Source organism: Ambystoma mexicanum, chromosome 1q (assembly GCF_040938575.1).
Source record: "Ambystoma mexicanum isolate Mex_15411 chromosome 1q, UKY_AmexF1_1, whole genome shotgun sequence".
NCBI classification, from domain to species: domain Eukaryota; kingdom Metazoa; phylum Chordata; class Amphibia; order Caudata; family Ambystomatidae; genus Ambystoma; species Ambystoma mexicanum.
The window spans coordinates 1533137345-1533155445 of NC_090922.1; the positions used below are offsets into that span (position 1 = coordinate 1533137345).

At 50.3% G+C, this 18101-nt stretch overlaps 1 protein-coding gene across 1 annotated transcript in view; it reads left to right on the forward strand.

The window, feature by feature from the left end:
* Positions 1-18101, forward strand: part of LOC138522692 (ly6/PLAUR domain-containing protein 2-like) — a 607174-nt gene that overhangs the window by 544211 nt on the left and 44862 nt on the right. The window contains exons 3-4 of the mRNA XM_069635401.1: positions 647-745; positions 6327-6413. Of these exons, the coding sequence (XP_069491502.1) occupies positions 647-745; positions 6327-6413 (186 nt within the window). The remainder of the gene's footprint in view (positions 1-646; positions 746-6326; positions 6414-18101) is intronic.

Genomic DNA, 18101 nt, shown 5'->3' on the forward strand with positions numbered 1-18101 from the left:
GCAGGAATGTGAGATCGTGAGCCGGGGCGAGTGTTCTACTGAGTGGCAGCTGAAGCTGAGGTGTGCAGGAATGTGAGATCGTGAGCCGGGGCGAGTGTTCTACTGAGTGCAGCTGAAGCTGAGGTGTGCAGGAATGTGAGATCGTGAGCCTGGATGAGTGTTCTTCTGAGTGGCAGCTGAAGCTGAGGTGTGCAGGAATGTGAGATCGTGAGCCTGGGTGAGTGTTCTTCTGAGTGGCAGCTGAAGCTGAGGTGTGCAGGAATGTGAGATCGTGAGCCGGGGCGAGTGTTCTACTGAGTGGCAGCTGAAGCTGAGGTGTGCAGGAATGTGAGATCGTGAGCCTGGATGAGTGTTCTTCTGAGTGGCAGCTGAAGCTGAGGTGTGCAGGAATGTGAGATCGTGAGCCGGGGCGAGTGTTCTACTGAGTGGCAGCTGAAGCTGAGGTGTGCAGGAATGTGAGATCATGAGCCAGGGCGAGTGTTCTACTGAGTGGCAGCTGAAGCTGAGGTGGCTGTGGTGCTGGATGCCCTGGTCGTACCTGTCTAGTTTGCTATCTTGTACCTGCCTGGTCCCGGTGTGGTGCTTGGCAGAGGGCAATGACCCTACTACAGAGAGCTATTTATATTTTCTCATTTTTCTCATACAGCTACTTACTTGGAGAGAGAAAATAAGAAGATCCTAAGAGTGATGAAGGCCGCCGAGAAGAACAAAGAGGTGCACGATGAGATTCTGTTTCTATTGAAAGGTGAGCACCATTTCTTCTCACACTTGAGCACGGGACTCAGGGTGCAATGGTGAAATGTGTGATTATCTTAAAGATCAAAGGAGCACTAAGGAAAGGAAAGACTTGATGACACTCTGTGTGAATTGTAATAATGAATCTGATACCTCCATTTAGGTGAACAGTTCAACATCCAAAAGTGAACAGTCATCTTCTAGGGAGTTCATACTTCTCCGATAGGAACCAGAGGAAACACAATGCTGGTGTTGGCCCGCGGTGCCACGTCCATGCCAAGTAAACCTATGTAGATACACTTAAGCCTTCACTGTATTGGATAAAGTAATATATAAGGTCATACCATAAAGCATTAGGAGACCCACTTCTGCCGCAGAATACAGCATACATTCCACGGCTGAACTACATTAAAATAACAAATAGCTAGACTAGGGGGTATCAGGTAATAATATCGCCATATATATGGTTGCATAAATAATATCGCCGGTAAAATGTTGTGGCGATATTATTTGGATGACCATATATATTGGGACAGGGGCAAAAAAAAAAAAAAATTTAAAAAAAGTTCGGGGGTTTCAGGGGTTTCGGGGTTGTCCCCCGCATGTTCCATGCAATAATGTCACCACTAAAAACGGCCATTTTTGCGCAATATTTTTGCATGGCGAGATTTTTGTGGCGACATTATTATATGGAAGCGACTAGGGCTGATTATCCTTTGGAATAATCCATGTATATGATATGATATGGCAATTATAACGCGTCATTATAATACACAAGTTTTTCAAGGCGCGACGAGGCAAGGGAGGGGAACAAAGGGAGGACAGACAACGATCCTACTAGGCCAGGTGTCATTCAGATCGCGAAAGTGCATGGGAAGAGGGCATGGACAGTGCAGTACATGGGAAAGATAATAGCAATAAGTAAGTAATGGCCAGCAAGTGGCAAGTGCAAGAGTAAGGGCAGACATCGGGTGTCAAGGGCTGGAAGGGGACTGTAGGGATACAGAAACATTCCCCAAGTGCAGAGGTTGCCCGGTGGGCAGTGCAGGTGCGTGACGCTGGCAGGGGAGGGATCTGGGCCCGAGATCAGAGGGTGTCCAGGTAGACAGTGCCGTTCCGGTTACAGCCAGGAGGTCAGCAGAGGAGAGGAGGAGAAAAAGCAGAGGCAAAGAGAAAGGTGTTGAGGTGTTTCCGGAACCGGAGGTGGTTCTCCTCAAGTTTAAGGGAGGCAGGGAGGCTGTTCCAGAGGGAGGCACTGGCCGAAGAAAGAAATCTACCACCAACTCGTTGCTTGGAGAAGTGACTGACCCTGAGGGAGTTGGAGGTGGATGAACGAAGAGCTCGAGAAGGAAGATATTTAAGAAGAGAGAGTTGAAGGTATTGAGGCCCCAAAAGGCCTTGTGGATGATGCAGAAGGTTTTTATCTTACTCCTCGCAGCCAATTGGAGCCAGTGCAGAGATTTCAGTCCTGGAGAGATACGATCCCTGGGCTTGAGGCCAAGGACAAGTCTCGCAGTCCTGTTCTGGATAAGTTGCAGAGTGCAGAGAGAAGAAGCAGGCAGATTTAGAACGAGGCTGTTGCAAATGTCCAGCCTAGAGAGAACAAGAGCTCTGGAGACAATGAGCTTCTGGGGGAAGGAGAGGTGAGGAAGAATACCTCTGAGGAGGTGCAGCTGGTAGTGTGACTTCTTAGAGACGTCAGATATGTGAGGAGAGAAGGAGAGTGTGGAGTCGAAGATGACCCCTAGGTTTTTAGCCTTGCAGGTGGGAGCAGGAAGAGGGCCAAGAGAGGCCGGCCAGAGAGCTACAGGAAAGGAGGGAGCGGGAGTGCTGATGAGGAGAATCTCAGTCTTACTGGTATTAAGGCAGAGGTCATTGGCGGCACACCACTCCTGGATAGCAGACAGACGGCCAGATATGAGAGACGGAGAAGAGGTGGCCGAAGGTAGCCTGAAAACGATCTGAGTGTCATCTGCATAGCAGTGAAAGTTGGGCCAGAGAGCGGCAATACAGTGGGCAAGAAGTGCCAGGTAAGGGTGAACTGCCAGGGAGAGAGGTAAGACCCCTGGGGAACACCACAGGTAGACAAATAGAGGAGAGGAAGGACCCAAGTTAGACCTGGGAGGGTCAATCAGAGAGGAAAGAAGTCAGCCACGCCAGGGCCTGACCTGTGATGCCCAGGTTATCACAGAGACGGTTGAGCAGGATGGCATGGTTGACAGTGTCAAAGGCAGAAGACAGATCAAGCAAGATGAGAACAAACGGAGTGTTAGAGTCAAGGTTGGAGAGCAGGTCTTCACGGATGTTCAGGAGAGCAGTTTCCGTGCTTCTGGCAGCTCTGAAGCCAGACTGATGGTCATAGAGACAACCAACAGATTCAGTGTGGAGATTAAGCTGGGAGATGGCCAGTTTCTCCAGGAGCTTGCCCAGGAAGGAAGTGATGGAGATTGGGCGATAGTTGGACGGGCAGGAGGGGTCGGCAGAGGGTTTCTTAAGAAGGGGGTGTACAAGGGAGTGCTTTAGGGGGGATGGGAAGACTCCAGTGGCAAAGGAGTGATTGGAGAAATTAGCCAGGGCAGGAGCCAGGGAGTCGATGTGGTCCTTGATAGTTTGGAGGAACAGGGGTGAACCTGTTTCGACAAGACTTTCATAGATCGGACTTGTCTAGAAACCTTGTTTGAAGAGAACAGGGGAAAGGCAGAGAAGGAGGGAGGAGAGAGGGCTGCAGAATGGCCACAGGAAGAGCAGGGAGTAGGGGGAGAGAGAGGATAGGAGGAGAGAGAGAACAGAATGTCCTGAGTTTTAGAGATGAAGTGAGAAGCCAGTGCTGTACAGAGGGCCTGGGAAGTGACAGGAGAGGTAGAGACTGCGGTAGGATTGGTCAGTTCATTTGCAGAAAGAGTTCAGCCGAGTTGTTAGATGCTGCAGAGACGCAGGCTTGGATGTGAGCTCTCTTCTTGGTGCAGACAGAGAGACGGTATTGCCTTTGCAGCAGGCGGCAGGCCAGTTTTTCAGAGGATGTACATGAAGCACGCCATTTCCTCTCAGCCACCCTGAACTTGCGTTTGAGGGTGACGAGGTCTGAGTCGTACCAGGAGTTGCACTTGGCTTTGGGCTTCAGACGGATTCTCATGACAGGGGTAAGGATATTGAGAGTATCAGACATAGCAGAGTGGAACGTGGAGAGGGCTGTGTCAGGATGAGAGTCAGCCAAAGGGGGAGGTGGGGATAGGTGGGGGTGAGAAGGTGGAGGCAAAAGCCTAAACTGACACAAGCCTCATGGGTCGGATGACCGAGAAGGTGGGTGGCAATGATGGAAGTGGCTTGGCTTGAGGGGGTAGGGAGGGTGAGGTGGGAGGAGAGGAGAACGTGATCACTCCAGGAGAGTATGTATGGTGTGTACAGTAACACTGTGGTCCGTAGTGCTTATTAGACATTGTACTTGAAGGAGCTATGCAATTCCGTGTCTGCAGAATACCTAAGTATCAAAATGACTTTAGGTTTGGAGACCAACCTTGATTTGCCATTTTAGAGAAATGCAAAAACCTTCACTGGGATTAGGCATCCTACTTTTGTGCACCTTTACAACTGAGCAGGCCAAGGAACCTGGTAATGACCGGAGTGTGGGCAATCAGAGGAAGACACAATCTTCCATCCGTATGGCCATGCCAACTGAGTTGGCAAGGAACCTGGTAATGGCCCCCAGTGTGAGCAAAGTGAGGAAGACACGGTCTGCCCTCTGTGTGGCCATGCCAACTGAGTGGGTCAAGGAACCTGGTAATGGACCCCAGGGTGAGCAATGTGAGGAAGACACGGTCTGCCCGCTGTGTGGCCATGCCAACATAGCGCATCAAGAACCTGGTAATGGCCCCTAGTGTGGGCAATGTGAGCAGAACACAATCTGACCTCCAGGTGGCCATGCCAACTGAGCGGGTCAAGGAACCTGGTAATGGCCCCTAGTGTGGGCAATGGGAGGAAGACACGGTCTGCCCTCTGTGTGGCCATGCTAACTGAGCGGGTCAAGGACCCTGGTAATGGCCCCTAGTGTGGGCAATGGGAGGAAGACATGGTCTGCCCTCTGCGTGGCCATGCTGAGCGGGTCAAGGAACCTGGTAATGGCCCCTAGTGTGGGCAATGGGAGGAAGTCATGGTCTGTCCTCTACGTGGCCATGATAACTGAGCGGGTCAAGGAACCTGGTAATGGCCCCTAGTATGGGCAATGGGAGGAAGACACGGTCTGCCCTACGCGTGGCCATGCTACCTGAGCGGGTCAAGGAACCTGGTAATGGCCCCTAGTGTGGGCAATGGGAGGAAGACACGGTCTGCCCTCCGCGTGGCCATGCTAACTGAGCGGGTCAAGGAACCTGGTAATGGCCCCTAGTGTGGGCAATGGGAGGAAGACACGGTCTGCCCTCCGTGTGGCCATGCTAACTGAGCGGGTCAAAGAACCTGGTAATGGCCCTCAATGTGGGCAATGGGAGGAAGACACGGTCTGCCCTCGGTGTGGCCATGCTAACTGAGCGGGGCAAGGAACCTGGTAATGGCCCCTAGTATGGGCATTGGGAGGAAGACATGGTCTGCCTTCTGCGTGGCCATGCCACCTGAGCGGGTCAAGGAACCTGGTAATGGCCCTCAGTGTGGGCAATGGGAGGAAGACACGGTCTGCCCTCGGTGTGGCCATGCTAACTGAGCGGGGCAAGGAACCTGGTAATGGCCCATAGTATGGGCAATGGGAGGAAGACATGGTCTGCCTTCTGCGTGGCCATGCCAACTGAGTTGGTCAAGGAACCTGGTAATGGCCCCTAGTGTGGGCAATTGGAGGAAGACACGGTCTGCCCTCTGTGTGGCCATGCTAACTGAGCGGGTCAAGGAACCTGGTAATGGCCCCTAGTGTGGGCAAAGGGAGGAAGACACGGTTTGCCCTCCGCGTGGCCATGTGAGAAGGCACCATCTCAGGGCATTATTGAGTAGGTGTAATATTCCGAGCACTATTCATGCTTTGCACCTTGTAGCAGCCATAGTGGATCCGGCCGGCCTAGGATCCACTCGGGAAGACTTGGTATATTCCACAGCAGTCTGTAACTGACATTAATGCTCATTGATTTCACTATCCCGGGTAATGTAAAATGGAGAGACAATTGGGAATCCTGATATCAGCATTTTTTGCTTCCCAGATTACTTTGATGTTGATGTACTTCATTTATAGGATATGTGTACAGATTTGTTTATCTGCGCTTTTAATTGGCTATTAGCAATCTGGCAATGGATTGTTTCCTCTGTACGTTTTAACTGTGCTTCTTTCATGGCCTGGATGAATGGAACACCAGATCGCATACGGTGTACCGGTTCAAATAGGGCACGCTTAGAGATGTCATGGATCCTCATGTAATGTCAATGGTTGTATGTGAGGTCATCACGCTTAGAGATGTCCTACATCCTCATCTAATGTCAATGGTTATATTTGAGGTCATCAGTGAGGTCATCGTTAATGTGCTTAATGATATCATCAAGTCATATTCAAATGTTACACCTGAAATTTCTTTTGTTTAGAAGATGTGAGCTCTACAGTAAATGCCATTTGTTTTTCGCAGATGTTCCACCACACGATCTACTTAGGAAGATCCTGAACTCCATTAAGGTGCCGTACAAGGTTCGCGATATGGAGAAAATGACCAAAGGTAAATGCTCTCCTTACCTCAGGCCCATCAACGTCCCTTTTTCAGAACCGCTATAACTTGTGCTTTCTTATGGCTTACATCACCCGCTGGGAGGGCGGACATGGCTGGTAACAGCCCACCAGCACGAGCACCAGTAGGCCTGAGTGAAGAGAGGGCCTTGGCTTCGGCTGTTGGGCCATTACCGGCCTTTTCCACCCTCCTACTGGAGCATGAAAACCATTTGCAAACCAGTGTACATCTGGGGAGTGAATGGCTTTCTTTTTTTTTCCGCTGGAGATTGGCGCCACAAGTGATGCCAATCTATGAAGGAGAAAAAGAAACAAAGATGGCCACAGCCATAGGGAAAAGAGACAAAGTCTCTTTTCCATTTCTATAGCGATGACTGAAGGGGCAGGTGAGGCGGACCAGAGCTCAAAGCTAGGGGTTGGGGAGGGGTTGGTTGGGGGTATGGGGATTTAGAGACAACAGGGAGAGGCTCCCTGTTGCCGCCCACATAAAAAAAAGAAAATGGCGCCACCTGGGAAGGGCTTCGGGTGGCTGGAAGAGCAGGCAGAGAATGTATGTTCACGGCCGCTGTACCAGCCACCTGATTGTTCAATGGCTCCTCCCCTGGTGGGAAAGATAGTTCTTTGGTTGTCACTGTCTGATTCTCCTTTCTATCCAGCCTTCTGGGTGATGTGCAGAATAGAGGAAGAGTAGGCTCCTTTGTGAAAGCGAGCAGCGTAGGAGTGGGAAAGGAATGCTCAGAGCCGTTGCGGTGTTCAACCATCTGAAGGCACACCGCTAAACACTCAAACCAGAAAAGGCTCAAGAAACTCTTGCAAGGATAACAAGTTTTATTTATACAAAAATAGGTGCATCAGCAAAGAACTCTGCTGCCATGGAACATTCTGGCAAAAAGGGTGCAAGCAGAAGCTTAAAAAGTAACAAAGCGTCATAGAGTTCGTCATTACATGTAGTGAAAACCCACGTGGCTGGCTGGTGCAACCCTATACATGGTCGGCCCGCTCCATAGGGGATGCCAGGCCATTGGTCCCCACCCAGTCCGTTTGTGTTTCATCACATGGGTCTGGTGGGCTCACCGTCTCTAGGGAACCAAGACCAAAAGAGCAATTAGTTACATTTGTAAATAGTGCTACTCTATCATTATACAGTGCACCTGGCATGTTCACAGACTGGACATGGGGATTCTCGAGGTCACACTAACCCACATACACTTCAGTCATCCCGATTGTGTCTCTCGGCTTCCAAGGCTTCCACCCTCACTTTTGAACTATAATTTATCCCTCCCTGTACCTCGCATTACAAATCATGTCATCATGAAATAGAGGTGGGACTGTTAGGCGGAAACCTGTGCAGTTCCCTCTGGGACCACTGCAAAAGATTTAGGACTACAGGTGTTTGGCAGTAAACCCACTTGGTAGCAGTCTGTACCACACAGATTCACTTGGTAGCTGTTGCTGAGCAGTCAGACTTCCCTCAAGAAGAGTTAGGCAGTATGTGGAGTATACAAAATAGGGCAATTTACACAGTAGAACAAGCAAACACAGAACAGAGCTTCGGTGTAAAGATATATAGTTATTTATTTATAAAAACACATCTATGGAAAACACACTGGCACTAATACGGCAAACAACTTCAATCACAATTACTATAAGTAAATCAATCCCCCTAACAATAGTTCGACAAGTCTAGGTTCAACGGCACCACTTATTTGCAGACAGAGGTGAATGCTTTAACCTAGATGGCACTCTAGTATTCGTTAGGACGGGAGAGAAAAGGCAGGGTATGAAATCAACTCGGTACCAACACTTTTACGAACAAATGCAAGGCAAGTGAGGCAGGGTCTACTGTAGATCGCAAAGTTCAGAGGCCAGGCCCACTCGGAGAGAGGCAAGGCGATATGTCCCAAAAAGTATCACAGTGGAAATGCACTTCGAGTCTTTGTCGCAAATTGTTATAGAAAGATTGGACCAGTTCAGAACAGAAAGTTAAGAAGGCTTGGAGGCGACCCAATGGAGAGGCGAGGATTAAGACACCTCACGCTAACCACACAAGGGAAGCCAGGCGGACACGGTACCTTGTATGTGGAGAGACAGCTCCGGCGGGGGCGGTCGTTCCTGGTGGTGGATGCAAGTCGAGGCTTTGCCAAGAGAAGAGATGCTCTCGTCGTCGAAGGAAAGTTTAAGATCGTTGCACCACCAGGGAAGAGACCAGCCGCTGAGTGCTCCGTCACAAGGCACCACCTTTTGGTCGCAGTACGGGTTAGTGGCTATCCGGTTGCCAGGGTGCACAGCACGGACAATTCGACCACTACGCCCTGGAAGCGAAGAAAAAGCAAAGGGGACTGGTTGTTCCCACTAGTCAGGGGAAGAAGACTCTCCAGCCGGGAGATCTCCTCTGTCGTTGGGAAGTGGTGAGTCGGTTCAGCAGGGCTCCACCGGAGGTGTCGTCGTTGCAGGTCGGCTCAGCTTTACCCTTGTCGGATTCTTAGGTCCTGTTGCGACTTCTGAAGATCCAGTCCCAGAAGCCCTGCTTTTATGCAGAAAACCCCTACTTATTCAGCCTAGCTGTCAATCAAAACACGCTAAGTGGTGAGCGGGGTGGCTCACCACTTGGGCCAATCACACCAGAGTGCGACTTGAGTTGGCAAGGCAACTCAGTCCAGGGTGCCTGAACCCCCTCCCACACCCCCTGTGGTACCCAGACAGAATGGCACCACTTTGGAGGGCCTCTGTGCAGAAGCCCGCCAAAAGTGGAACAAAGGGCTCAACCTTTGGTTTAGGAGTCACAGAGACGAACACAGACGCCATTTCAAAAACCGAGTTCTGGCAGAATATACCAACCGATAGATTTATTTAAGATAACTAAACCGGTGGTATGTTAGAGATTAACGAGAAAAAGTATTAACCTCCAACAATGGGAAGAATCCCATAGGGTTATATTCGGGGTCGAATATAACGAGTAGTTTCCACTGCCACCAGCCAAAACTCGACGAGGGGGGACGGGACAGTGCCCCCTCGAATAACAGACCCAGGGTTAATCGAATGACCCCTACTAGCACGTCCACAATAGGATGGTTTGTACTAGTTCTGTTAGTAAATTTAGGTCTAGTAAAGCCAATGGTGACTTTACATGCCCTGGGAGACAGTAGTCAGTCCCAGGGTATGGAGTCTATGGTGGGGTTCCTCTAGGACACCCCAGTGTTATGGCACGGAGGGTGCAGTGTAACACACATTGCAAAACATATGAGACCCTATGGAGTAAAAGACCCCATAGCCCATAGAACACATTGGCCCTCATTACGACCCTGGCGGAAATCGAAAAACGATGGCGGAAATGCAACACCGCCATCGAATAGCGCTCGGTGCGATTATGGCCCGTCACCGTAAAGTACGATGTCATTAGCGACACCGTGGTGAATGCCAACGCTAACTGCACCAAGTACGCGCACGCGCGCCATGCAAAACCGTAATTACCACCATGGTGCAACGGTACGCGAATTCTGACCCTAGCGGACATTTACCTAACGCCATCAAGCATGGCGGAAAGTACCATTCCGCCATGGTGAGAAGTACGGCATCGCGAACCAACCGTAAATGGCCCTACTGAGTGCCTGTACACCACTCCCTGGCCACATTGCACAACTCCTCGTAGGTGCAATGAAGTCACACAATGCAACCAGTGAAATGTACAAGTCACCCATGCATGCCAACGAACAAATGAATGTAGGGGCTCCAAGTGCCTTGTGAGTGGCCATCCATATTTGCCATGTCACCATTGCCGTACTGATGCAGCACAGGCATGTGAAGGTTCAAGTACAGCAACATGAACTGAAATATGAGACAAAACAACAACAGGCCCCCCATCGCTTGACACCAGTGCAAGGCAACATTCAAAGCAGTATCCTGAGGGAGACTGCACCAGCCCTGTACTCTTGCCAGTTAACAAACCAACCATCAGCATAAGCATGTACCACACAAGTCGGCAGAGTGACTCATCTCAAGAGGGGCCAATGGGAGCTGCAGGGCACAGATGTCACGAATACAGAAGCTATTCCAATGGACATGACCTCAGTCTCCCTCCAAGAAACGCACGCAAACACAGGCACCTGTGACCAGCCATATTCTGATAATCACATCATTCCACCAATCCACCTGGCTGACCGGCACCTGTTACACAAAAGCTAATCCCCCGCCCCTGAGCATGACATCATTAAAACAGTCATAATGGCAGCCCCTATCCCTGACCTCACTGGGCTTCGTAGGCAAACGCGCCCAGTACAGTACCACGCAACTATACTCAGAAGCCGGAACCCAATGCAGATCTTCTCACAATACATCGCTCCACAAATAGGAATATGCTACATTACTTGCAAAGAATAATGCTACACGGTTAATATCAGAATAGAAATTTAATGCACAACAAAATCACCAAGCCCATACAGCTATTAGGTCATGAACTCCAAAATATATTTCATTATTGTGGGCTGCATCCACAATAAATGACCAGCTTCTTCTTGTGTGACGCCCTGTACCTTCATGGTACACAGGGGCTACATTCACGTTCAAAAAGGCAACATGGAAGCGCCTAGAACCGCAGGGCCGTCCCATTAGGTAGGCACTAGTCCAGCTGAAAGGTCGATATGTTGCTCCTAGCCACTAGTACTGCGTAAGGGCATGTGGCCCATTGGCGATCGTCCCATAAGATCGTAATGGTGCTCCACTGATTAACACGAAGCAGCAGGTGTCGGGAGTAAAAGCCATCTGCAGGAGTGGCATACAGATGGCAGCGGCAAAAGGGGAGGAGATACCTGTCACCCAAATGAAATGAAAAAGCATAGTATGGGCATCAGAACTTCATTTGAATTACTCACTTCAATGATCACACTAAATCTACAGCCATATGCATGCTAGCCCACTCAAAAGGATTATTCCCACCCAAAAATCACTTGTGAATCATAACTATATAAATCGAGGTGAAAACACTATTACAAACGAGTGTTTGTGTGCATGCGTCTGTTAAAACAGAATCCATTAGATGGGATTAGTAACGTGCATAGACACAAGTGTTTGAAGGCGCGTCGAGACAGGGAGGGTTCAACAAGGGCAGATAGACGATGGTCCCACTATGGCAGCCCTGCATCACATAGCGCAGGGGAAGTGGATAGATTCCAAAAAGCCATGTACATGGCAAACTCTCTATTAAATCATCTGTCCATGCATCCATACATCATTCCCTCATCCCGGTATGAAAACGCCTGATTATTTACTCACATAACATGTGAAATTTCCATTGAGTCTGTGCGTAATGCAGTCTGCAAAATCTGCTGTGCTCCAGCCCGGAATTCCAGTGTTGTGAAGTAACATGTATTTGGGAACGTCCGGCCTTATCGTCCACTACGCTATTGCGCATCCCATACTATTCATATCAATCATTGCATTCTCGCCATGGCCCCTGTCCGAAGGACATTAAACAATAGAACTTAATATCTGCAGTCAGACCTGTGGGTGTCTCCTCGCCGCTAGCTGAAAACCGAAAGCGCTGTCCTTCGAATTCTTCATTTGCAACATCACGTCGAAAAGGCATCTGTGACCGCTCGAAATCACAAATTCATCCATGTAGTGCGGCAGTGTGTGAAAATGACAACTGGCTTCACTCACAAATGGGACGCCCCGCCCGTCGGTGAACCTCGGTACAGTGCTGCATGAGGGTCCACCGTTAATCGAGTACTACATTCCACTGACCCTTCACAAGTTTGTTCGCGACTGTAAAGATAGTATGTGAAACAATGGGACCATAGCAGAATGAACATATGAACCAATATTTCACTGCCATCGGGATTAAATACATGATTGTAACAGCAAGATGCCATGCGTCAAATTGCAGCGTTGTGTGCGGGACGTGCTCGCCCAAAGGGGATTGCAGCTTGCATAGGTGGAATGAATCACCACAGGTGGAGGCTATACTGCCTGAAAACACATAAATTGCACACCCAACCCCCTCCCACAACCACACCCACTCCAAAATGCTACCGGCAGGACTAGCGATGTTGGCCCTGGGGGACCTGATAGCACTGCAAGTACTCCAACTTCAAGAAGAAGACGAACACCAACTACTACAACAACCGGCCGCACAGAGGAGACGCAGGAGGAGGAGGAGGGCAAGGCAGGGCCAGCAAGGCCCACCAGCACAGCCACTACCACCACGCAGGCAGCCCGCAATCCCACGCCTCCGAGCTCATCCGTTCAACCTCACTGATGAGCAGATCCACACCCTCTACCGTTTGGACCGGGACACCATAACCGCCATTGTGGACATGACACACGCTGACCTTGTCAGCATGATAGATAGCCCAACCGCCATCCCACCCCTACTGAAGGTGGTGTCTGTACTACACTTCCTGGCCACAGGCACCTACCAGCACACAGTCGGACAGTTGCATGGCATTTCACAGCCACTGTTGTCACGGACACTATTGCAAGTGCTCGATGCCCTCCTGAAGCACGCAGACGACTACATCTCTCTACCACGCTCGGAGCAGGAAATTACGAACACAAAAGTGGGATTCCATGCACTTGCCGGCATACCGGGTTGCATTGGTGCCATCGACTGCACCCATGTGGAATTGGTTGTCCCACATGCCATGGAGGTCCAGTACCGCAACCGAAAACAATATCATTCTCTTAATGTACAAATGGTGTGTGACTCCAACAGGATCATTACACATTGTTGTGCCCGATTTCCTGGATCAACCCATGATTCTATGGTCTTGAGGAACTCTACAATACCACGCTACATGGAGCGACACGCAGGGAACAGATCCTGGTTACTCGGTGAGTCTCATTTCATGCATGATAATGTGGGGTATGTGATGCGGCAATGACCTGGCAGGAAGGGGGGGGGTGCGTACGTAGCAATGTCATTCCACAAACATCCTTTATTGTCCACATACAGGTGATGCCGGGTATCCACTGAAGAGATGGCTCCTTACACCACTCCGGAACCCACAGAACCAGCATGAGGAGGACTACAACCATGCCCACTCACGTACCCGTGTAGTCATAGAACAGGCATTCGGCCTACTGAAGGGTCGTTTCCGCTGCCTCAGCAGGTCTGGCGGGGCACTCCTGTACCGCCATGAGAAGGTTGCAAAGATGGTCATGGCATGTGTCATGCTACACAACATGTGCGTACGTAGAAATGTGCCCATGCCCCCTGACGCAGAACTGCAAGCACCTGAAGATGGTCATGATGAGGGTGGGGATGTGGCAGCACCTCAAGGAGTCCGCGAGGCACAGGAGGGCCGTGAAATTCGTCAGATTATCATAGATTCATGCTTCTAGCACTCACGCCTGGTGGCTGATACATGGACACGGGACTTGTGGCACTGTGTGTGTCTGGAACATGCACAATATGGACTGTACGCCTATGATGGCCTCGTACACAGAGATCAATGTCCACACATCTCATTGGATGATTGTGAAATGTTTATAGCATATGTGAAATTGTGTTACACACCCCATCGACCCGCCACCCAAGTAAGCCCAACACACCCCCTCCACCCTCCTACTTCCCCCCCGAACACCAGTGTCCAAGGATGCTCATTGTCAGTGGGCAGACGCTATTGCAAGCCCCCTCTCTGGGTATCAGGGGCACCCCTGCCTGTGGAGCGCAGGTTCCTCCCAGATCTACGTTGGGGGCTGCCCTGGACGGAACTTGCAACGGATGATGTCTCTGCCTGCTCACGTCCATGCATGTCCCTAAGGGTTTGTGAGAGCTCAGTGAGCACACGGCGCACAGCGGCAAGTTCAGCACATACGTCTTTGGACGTCGCATGCAGTTCCCCCCTCAGGCTCTCGGTGCTTCTCTCCATTTGTACCCTCAGGCTCTCGGTGCTTCTCTCCATTTGTACCCTCAGGCTCTCGGTGCTTCTCTCCATTTGTGCCCTTAGTGTCTCTGTACTTTTCTCCATTTCTGCCCTAAGTGTCTCAGTAGATGTTTCTATGGCTGCCTTAGTACCCCCACATTCATCAGCATGCTCCTTGAGGAGCGTGGCCAGTTGCTGCTGTTGCACGATCACCTGGTCGAGGGACTGTTGCCTCTGCTGGGCCATGCCCATTTGCGGTGGTGTCACAGAGGGGATGATCACCTCATGTTGCCTTGCCACAGGGCTTGTGGGGGATGGCCAGTCGTCGTCTTGTGGGTGCCCCTGCGTGGTATCCTCATGGTGTACGGGATGGAACAAACAGGGGGATTGAGACAGGTCATGGATGGATCCTACATCGACAGCACCGTTTTCTGTGTCGGAGCATGCTGCCATTAATGCAGTGTCACCTATGGTGCTGCTGCCACCAGAAGCAGTGCCTTCTGTGGCATCCATTGGGGGGACCTGTGGTGCTGCTGTTGTGGGCATGCTGGCTGCTGGGGTGCCTGTTGAAGTCCCCTCCTGTGTGCTGCCACTTGATTTGTGCTGCTGCCGTGTCTTGATCCGTGCAGCTGAGGTGGAGGGTCTTTGGCCGTTGGTCTTGGCCCTCTTTGCAGTTGTGCTGGTAGGGGTGTCCTGGAGCTCGTCGTTTGAATCGGACCCTGTGGTGGAGTAAAGGAGGGCGAGCGTTATTAATGGGTCTGTGGAAATTGGAATGGCAATGTATCACATGCATTGGGGTGGTACCTGAGGGTGATTTGGGTCAGGGCCTTGGAGGTGGTTTCATTTTTGTGTGGATTGAGGATGCAGTTGTTTTGCAGCCTGCAGTTAGGGTGTGCATGCTGCACGTGTAGAGGGTGTTTTTAGGATTTTTAATTATTTATGTATTTATTGTGACTTTTAAAGTGCGCTATCAGGCCAATGTATGTGGACGTTCTCCTGAACATGTGTTTCTGTTGCACTATGTGGACACATGGTACTTCACATGATTGGACATTGTGGATTTAGCATTGTTTTATTTGTCCCACCTACCTGATTCTTCGGATGTCTGCACTCCTTTCTCCATCCCTCCGACTCCCTCTATACTCTCCATTCCAATGGTGGAGGCACAGATTTCTTCCCAGGGGGTCAACTTGATGGGTGATTCCGATCCTCCCCCGGTAGCTGTGGCAATGTTACGGTTGGCTGATAGTATGCTCCGTACGCGTATCTGCAAGTCGTCCCATCGCTTTCTGCATTGCTGTGGGTTGCGGGGTGCGGTCCCCACCGCACTTACCCGCTGTGCCACCAGGGCCCATATGGCCTTCTTGTTCGCAAGTGCCGTCCTGGTCATTTGCGTCGAGAAGACGACGGCAGCATTCTCCTGGAGGGTCTCTGTGAGCACGGTGAGTTCCTCATGGGAGAAGTGGACCTGCCGCTTGGGGTTGCACGCTTTTTTCGCTACTTTTCCCATTTTTATTGTTTTCACTAGGGTGGATAACGGGTTGGGATGTGTCTCAGGGTAGGAATTTTAATGGTTGTGTTGGGATTCTGATTTTATAGGTGTACGGCGTGCTGTTTCCCGTTCCGGGACCATGTTTTTACTTCCGTTTCCGTATATTTACGGTCACCGTATTTTGCGATTGCCGCTCTTTACGGTGACCGCTATGATGGGTGGCGGAATTGCACCTAGGGCGCCGTACGACGGCGGTGAGGGGCGTTTTGGGGACATTTCCGCCATCGCGGACTTTGCACTTCGCCATGGCGTAGTGCTCGTGCCCGATGGGTCAGAATTAGCCGCACTTTACTCCGTCGTGCAATGGCGGAAACGCTATTTCGCTATGGCGGTCAGGTCAGTTACTTTCCGCCAGGGTCGTAATGAGGGCCATTGACATTCAAAGGAATTACACACATGCATGTCCAAGAGTGGGAGAAAAAGAGTCTCACTCTTGGCAGGATGGAAATAAACAAACTGCAGAAATCCAGCAAAGCTGCTGGGGGACTCACTAGGTTAGGAAATTCAGCCTAAACAGAGAATTCTCCCTAACAGGGACGACCATGCTCTTAGATATTTTTTGGTGGATTGGATTATGGTCGGTGGTCGAGGGTCAACTGGTATCTCGGAACTGAGGGGGTCTTAGGACAGGGGCAGTTGCAGGGGCTATAACACGTAGTTGGCTGGGTGGGGGTCGGAGACCTGCTCTGGCCTGTTTGTGATAACACGTGTACCAAGGTGCCCAGCACTGTCGTGTGGCCTTGCAGGGCACATTCTTTTTTAGAACAAACATATTGGCAACAATTGTAGAACATAGACGGATTTCTGTGGAAGTTAGCAGCGTGGCCCTTTCTCATCATCGCTGAGGCCTGTTCAGATTTCCCCTTCAGGCTTGCGTCCTGTGCCTAACGCGTTAAATACTGCATGGCCATGCAGGCGCCATGCTTCAGCTATGGCTATTTAATATCTGCACAATGGTGCCTACTTGTATACGCGCACTCTATTTAAACGTCTAAATTGCATATATTATTATTCTTTATTTCTTTATTCTACCCGTCGGCGAACTGCTGAGCGTGGGAGCATACACTGCGCATGCATGATCTCTGTGCAGTTTCAATTGGTCTGTTTTGACGTGGTCGGAGCTGCGCTCCATTAACTGTGTCCTTGCCGGGACATGACATCTCCCCCTATCAGGCAAACAAAAAATGGTCACTCACAGTTCAGCTTTCACATCCCCTCGATCCGGCGTATAGGATATGTCGGATAGATCTCGCTGGTCTCACCAGACACTCTATGGGCACTTCTGTAGCTTCTTCTTTTGGACTCTCCTCCCTAGGCAGTGGTACACTCACCTCTGTATCAATGTCTTGCTCTTTTTCCTTGTATATCTTGAAATGAGAAATGTTTCAAACAATTACTCTGCGTGCAGAACAGGACGTCATCATTGAGTCGTCTACATGAGTCACGATCACATGAGTGGGATCAATGCTGCAGTCTGCTTTCTTTTCTTGTCTTTAGCGTAACATGACCTTGTCTCCCTATGTCAGAACTCTTGGCATGCCTTCTGGTGCCAGCGTAATCCTTCATGTCCTTTTTCTCTGAATTCTTCCACTTCCTTATTGCTGGTGTTCATGGTGTAGGGCAGTCTCGTTTTTGTTCTCCTTCTGAAAAGTAATTCTGATGGACTTCTTCCTGTGGTCCCGTGTGGAGAGTTTCTGTGGTGTGTTTGATGGCCATGGATCTCAATTCACTTTGCTCAGGTACTTTTTTAAGGCTTCCCATGCATCTTGCCTCCTTGCCATTGGTCTGAGGCCACAGTGGGGTGATCTTCCTGTGTTGTTTGCCCATGTATTGTATGAAGCAAGCAAATCCGATGCTGCTGAACGGCAGACCATTGTCTGACTTTAGGAATGCCCCACACAGAGGAAATGGTATCTAGTTCGGGTATCACTGTGCCAGCTGCGGTTGAAGATGTGAGTTGGACAAGGAGAAACTGTGAGCATTCGTCCATTATGACCATCCAGTTTTTACTGTCTCCCAAAGGCCCAAATATGTCAATTGCTAGGTGGGTCCATGGGAGTTCTGGCATGTCAAACATTCGAAGAGGTTGTGGGTTGTTTGTGTAACGCTCACCTGACTCCCACGGAGGCGCTGGTCTAGTCTTGGTTGCTGTGGCCTCTTCGAGCGTGATGCGCAGAACTCGGAACACCAACTGAACAGGACCCTCAAATCTTGCTTGTCTGGCCCGTAGGAATATCCTTATGCAGATGGGAAAGGGGATTAACAG